This window comes from Belonocnema kinseyi, chromosome 5 (genome assembly GCF_010883055.1).
Source record: "Belonocnema kinseyi isolate 2016_QV_RU_SX_M_011 chromosome 5, B_treatae_v1, whole genome shotgun sequence".
Classification (NCBI taxonomy): domain Eukaryota; kingdom Metazoa; phylum Arthropoda; class Insecta; order Hymenoptera; family Cynipidae; genus Belonocnema; species Belonocnema kinseyi.
The window spans coordinates 104,135,823-104,142,323 of record NC_046661.1 but is presented as its reverse complement, the minus strand read 5'-3'; the positions used below and the strand labels follow the sequence as shown (position 1 = coordinate 104,142,323).

The 6,501-nt window shown below is 28.2% G+C and overlaps 1 protein-coding gene across 1 annotated transcript in view; it reads left to right on the top strand.

The window, feature by feature from the left end:
• LOC117172905 (DNA topoisomerase 3-beta-1) overlaps positions 1-3,059 on the top strand; it is a 34,340-nt gene extending 31,281 nt beyond the window's left edge. Inside the window, exon 14 of the mRNA XM_033361201.1 lies at positions 2,358-3,059. Coding sequence (XP_033217092.1) covers positions 2,358-2,564 — 207 coding nt within the window. The 3' untranslated portion in view covers positions 2,565-3,059. The remainder of the gene's footprint in view (positions 1-2,357) is intronic.
• The last annotated feature ends 3,442 nt before the right edge of the window (positions 3,060-6,501 follow it).

Here is a 6,501-nt window from a genome sequence, read left to right as displayed (position 1 = left end):
AAATCGAGAGAAAACGGTAAAAAAATCCAAAAAAATACGTTATAGATTTTTGGAGTCGCTAATTACGAATCTGGCATCCGTTGAACTCTATCGCTTCAGGTTTAAGGTCATTTGAAGGTCAAATCGAGAAAAAACGGTAAAAAAATTAAAAAAAAATAGGTTATAGGTTTTTGGGGTCGCTGATTATGAACCTGGTGGAGGGTAGTCCGTTTAGCGTTCAATCGACTCGGGATACTTATAAGATACTACCATGATTTTTTCAGATTTTTTGGTCCAAAAATAAATTAGGCCAAAAACCGGCCTTACCGACCCTCCCCCTTTGAACTTTTAAAATTGAATACTTTCTAATAATAGAATAATTGCTAAATATAAACTTTTTAGTTTTTGAAACTAAATTCAATGATTTTAAATTATAGCGTTTAAAATTGATTGGTTTCATTTTCAGAATCCTGAAATTTCAATTTTTAATGAAACAATTACAGTTGTTCCGTATTCTTAGTTTTTCAGTTGAAATTGTTAAATTTTTAAAAAGAAGACAACATTCGACTTTTAGTAATTTTAAATGTAATAATCCAACTAATTCAAGTTTAGAAATTGTCAGTACAAAATACCTTTTTATTTCACAATTGTGATGTCAAAACTCAAATTTTACACAAAATGTTTAAACTCACTTCTCAATGCTTCTCAGGTTAAAATGTTAAATTTTAAATATCCATAATTTTTCAATTTTAATCGGTAAAAGTTTAAAGTTTTCAATGTACAATTTTTTTTAAATTCCTCATTAAGCCCTTTCAAATGACTAATTATAACACGTTTTTTAGATTCTTAGGCCTCAAATTTAAAATGAATCCAGTCCTTAAATATTTTATTTGAAAGTTTTAGTTTTCAAATATATTACGTTTAATTTATTTCCGGAATGATTAAAATTATATAAACCATTTTTTAATTGTTCCAATCAAAATGTTTTAGTTATAATGGCTTTCTATTTTAAAGAAAATATCATTTTAACTGATTCTAGCCTAATTTTTAAGACTTCCATTTTAAAATTATAAAATTGTTAAGTCCTTTTAGAAAATTACTCATTTAATTAGAAGGCGTCCAATTTTTAATTTGTAAATTATTCAAAGTTCAAACTTAAAACTGTCTAATTTTAAATATTTCAGATTTTAAATAACTCGAATTCATAAGAGATTTTCTTTGCATGTTTTAATTTGTATCTTTGGCAATCAAATCAATGATAACAGAATATATTAGCATAATTTAAAGTCTTTTTCCAATCTAATATTTAAAAAAATACATCGTTTTTAAACTGCAGCAATATAAATCTAAGTTAAGATATACTTATATGAAATTACTTCTTAAGTAACAATTTGCCCTACGAATTTTTGTAGGATTTAAACCAATTTCCATAAAGTTGATTTTCATAGATTTCGAAATCAAATGTTGAAGCTTTTGAAGAATTTTGAAAGGTCTAAAGAGAATAAAAAACGAAATTTCTGGGAAGATTTTTCATAATGTAATTTAGATTTTTTAAATTAAATTCAATTATTGCGTTGTAAATGAACTTTTTGGTTGAAATTTTGATGTCACATTTGAAAATTTTTAAAATATTTGAATTTTCTCAATAATCTTAGCGTAAAATTATATTTATATCATCTTAAAAGCCTCTTCAAAATGGAATGAAGAATTGAATTTTGAAGCATCTAAATATATTGAAAGGTTTCAAGAGAATAAGAAATGTTCGTAAGATTCCTAGGAAAATTTTTTATTTTTTTTCGCACTTTTTGACATTAATTCTTGGAAATTCCAAAACATTTTTAAAGATTTCTAAAATTATAGAAAAAGTTTCCAATATTTGCTGGTATTTTTTCTTATTATTGAAAAATTTTCTAAGTCAGAAATAATTTAAGTTTAAAATCTGTTTGAAAATTTATCTCTTTTGGTAGAAATTTGCATATTATTTGGTTAAAAACGCCACTGTTTGATTTAAAATTAATCCTTTTAGGATGAATTTCATCCTTTCATTTAAAATCAAAATCGTTTTTGTTTAAATATCAAATAATAAATTTTTTGTTCAAAATTCGTCTTTTTTGATTGAAAATTAATATATTTGGTTTTAAATTAACTTTTTGCTTAAACTTTCATATTTTCGGTTAAAAATGGAAAAAATTGAAAAACTGTACACATGTATTGGTGATGCTATATTATCGTTAATTAAATGAGGCATTTTTTTTGCAAGAAATATCCAAAATCGTTCAAGAATTGACTTCCAGAAGTTTGTTTGAACCTCGTTTTTTTATTTCGCCCGACTGGCACTTCTGTTGGTATTGAATAAATAGTTGATTTTCTCCTTTTAGGACAAAACTAAATTGCCAGATGAGGCAACCGAAATGACAGGATGTGTATTTTGCACAAGACCCTTCGTTTCTCTGGTAGAAAAACACAGGGCTGTCGCGTCCAAGCCAGTTGCAACGCGAGGACGTGGTCATGCGAAAGGAAGAAGCCGAGGGAAACCCCGTCCACCAAAAGACAAAATGGCACAGCTGGCAGCCTATTTTGTATAATATTCTCAAAGTATTTCATAATAACTTCAAATTAATCAAAAGTAAACCTCGAAGTATAGAAAAAAAAAAGAAAAAAAGGAAAGAAAGAAGGAAATTTATATCACATTTTGTACGTAATTTCAACTATCCTACTAAATACCCCGATATTGAGAATATATTTTTAACTTAGCACTTGCCACTAAAATAATAAAGTTGGAAAAGAAAAAGGGAATTTTACACGTCCTTATAAATAACGCGAAGTTCCTTCTTTCCTTTTTTTAAAACTAGGATTCAGTAACTGAATTAAAGATACGTAATTAATATAATCGTCATTATGGTTTACCTGTTGAAAGTAAAATAATTGAGGATTTTTGTTGTTGTAATTTCAATCAATTTTCAGGCTCTTTGAGTCAACTCTGATCTCATATTTGAAAAGTGTATCCGTTTATATGTTTCAACCTTTATATCTATGGTATATAATGTCTAATTTATTTGAATATAATTAATTTTGAAGCATTTTTTTCTTTTTTGGAATTTTGTAATTTGAGATAGAGTGAAAATTCGTATATTTTTAAAGAAAAGGCATCTTGGCCTCTTCTGTCTTCCAGTTGTGTCAGAAAAGGAAATAGATTTTTGTCTAAAATGTACAGTGTGATCTGTAACCGTAAGCAAAAAAGTGTTTATATTCCACTTTTACGATCGTTTAGCGAAATTAATCTTCAAAATATTTGTACAATTGATTTGTACAAATGACCTTATTTTAAACCATTCTAAGGTTTACTGGCAATTTGTAATTATTTAACACTGAACTCAGAAAGTGAATGATACAGAAAATAAATAGTCTATAAATATATTTCTTGAATTTTTTTCAGAAATATACTTGAGAAAGTCCTGAAATATTGTTAAAGAACCTGGAGAATTTGAAAAAGTACTTATCTTAGTATTTTTTTAAATTTATTTTACACATTCAGATTGATAGTAATGGATTAAAATATATTGTAACGATTAACAGTTGATTTGATTTCAAACTACATAGTTGAAAAAAAAAAAGATTAATCATGGACGAAAAATATAATGCCTAATTGATATTCCGATTTCAACTAAAAGACATTCTCATTTTAAATAAATAAAAAAAAAACAGTTGAACTTATTGAAAGAATATGAATCTTCAACAAAATGGTTAAATTCTCAACAAAAAAATCAAGTTTGAGCACAAAAAGTTTAAAATTAACCCGATAATATTAGTTTTTAACAAATAAGTTAATTTAAAACCAATTAGTTAAATTTTCCACCAAGTAGAATAATTTTCTGCATAAAAAGACAAATATTCAACCAGATAGTGGAATTTTCAACGAAAAAGATGAATTCTTAATGGAAAACGTAATGAATAATTGATATTGAACAAATAAATATTTTTATTTTAAATCAAAAACAGCTAAGTTTATACAAAAACGACACATTTCAATAAAATAGTTGATTCCTCAATCAAAAAGGATGATTTTTCTACTAAGAGAGATGCATTTTCTAAAAAATGTTTTAATATTTTAACCCGAAAATATGAATGTTCAAAGGAATAGTTCATTCAAAACCAAATCGATGGATTTTGAACGAAATAGTTACATTCTCTACCAAAGAGATGAATTTTAAACTAAAATGATTAATAAATTTCAAATCGTAGATACACATGCGTACTTTTTTCAAAGGTTCTTAACCTGAGTTGTTGATGGTTTAAAATAGTCAAACAGATCAAGTTTCAGTAAAAAAAAACATAACATTTAAGTCAATTATTTAAAAACAATAATTAATTAAAATTTAGTCATCTTAGAAGTCTCAAAAAATACTGAGACGTCAATCGATTAGACTACATTTTTTGAGACTTCTAAATGAGACTTCTTTTGAGACTTCTAAAATGACTAAATTTTAATTAATTTTTTTTTAAATAATTGACTTAAATGTTATATTTTTTTTTGAATGAAATTTGATCTGTTTGACTATTTTAAACCATCATCAACTCAGGTTAAGAACCTTTGAAAAAGGTACGCATGTGTACCGAAACGTCAGGAAGTTTAAAAGGAGTTTTTTCTATTAAATAAATATCTGAGCTTCGAACATGTTTTTTTGACTCATATTTATTTTCGATTTACGATTGGACCGTAAGACATAAATAATTTGAAATCTACGATTTGAAATCAATAAATATCAACGGTCGAAGAAAGTATTGATTTCTTTCATGAAATCATTTTACAATAAAATGATTAATTTAAAAAAAGGAATTTTTAACAAAGTTGTTCAACTTTCAATCAAGTAGTTGAACTTTTAACAGAAAAAAATGATTTGTCAAAGAAAAAGGTTGAATTTCCTACCAAGAAGATTAATTTTTTACCAAAAATGACGAATTTTCTACGAAATATTTATATTTATTACTGAACAGATGAATTTAAACTAAACTGATAATTTTACAAACGAAAAAATTAATATTGAACAAAGTAGTTCAATTTTTACAAGCATTTACATGTTCTACCAGAGAGATGAGTTTCAAACTATAATTGTGAATCTTCAAACAAAAAAGGTATTTTTTGACAAAAAAATTAATTGTTGCTATTTCAGTCAAAAAAGATTTTAATTTAGAATAAAAAATATTTGAATTTAACTGAAAAACTAATTTTCTACAAAATAGTTGAATTTTCTACCAAGATAGATTCTTCAGTCGAGAGAAAAAATATCAATCAAATTGTTGAATAGAATGTTTTTCTATGAAGATTGATAAATTTTAGTAAAAATAATTAAATTTTCGACCAAATAATACAATTTTTAACCTGGAAGTGTCTTGGAATTTTGAAATAATTCGACTTCTGGAACAAGCCAGTGCTGGCATTTTTCTCACAAGAAAAATGAAGGGATTAGGTTTTTCTGCTATTCCTTCTCTTTAATCAAATCCCCCAGATAAATTTGGAATTTATCTTTCCACTAAATTGCGAACTCCAGCAGGAAGATAAATTTTGAGTCTGGGTGAGACTCTAGCTCTAGCCACTAGCCCAGCTTGAAGTCTAAGATATCAAATTCCTCAGAAGTATCGAATTTCGTTGTCAAAAGATGATATTTGCACAGATTGTTGATTTTGTTCGCAAGCAAATAAATCTGTAAGGAAGAAGTTGAAGGGCTTGGCGTTTGAAAGGAAGAAGGCTTTTTCACAGATTGTACTCGAAAATTCTTGGCAGAACATTTCAACCAAAAGTATCCTTCAGTCCTTCAAGTCGCCCTCGAACTTGCTCATTTCAAGAGAAACCCCTCGAAACCGTAATCATCTTTCCTTTGTCCTTCTCGTATGATTCTTTTCCCTTTCAGGGCTGACGACCCCCTTTTCTCACTTTTTTATTGTCTACAGAAAAATAAATGTCAGGGATGAAGCCAGAATTAAAGTGCTTTATTATCCTGTTTGCCTTTCTTTTGGATGTTCAAAACTCTCTTTTTTCCTCTCTTCCTCATTGTGTTCGAATGTGGGTTCCAGTCAATGGTAACGAAGCAGGTGGAAAACTTTTTGTAAATATTTAGGCTTTCGTAGTCCTAGGTAGAAACACAAAGAGGGCAAATTAGAGTAGAAAAATTAGGTGACATGAAGAAAAGTGGGGTAAATGATGAGGAGGGAAAGTATAAGTGAGGGGGTTGAGGGGCGGGGAAGTGAGGGAAAAGTAGGGTTGCGGGTGGCTAGTTGAAGAATTTATCGGAGGAGGAGTAGGGGAAATTGGGGGTCTGTGAAAGGAGGTGTATTGGGGAAAGTAAGGAAAGGGAAATATAAGGAATGAGAAGAGAGGAAATTGGGGAAGAAGGTACAGTAGGTAGTGAGAGAAGGAGAAATTAAGAGGGGAAGGTGCGGGAGGTGAGGGAGAGCAAGTGAGAGGAAGTAGGGAAAATTAAGGGGCAGAAAGTGGAGGGAGTAGCGTAAATCAGTAGAGGGGAA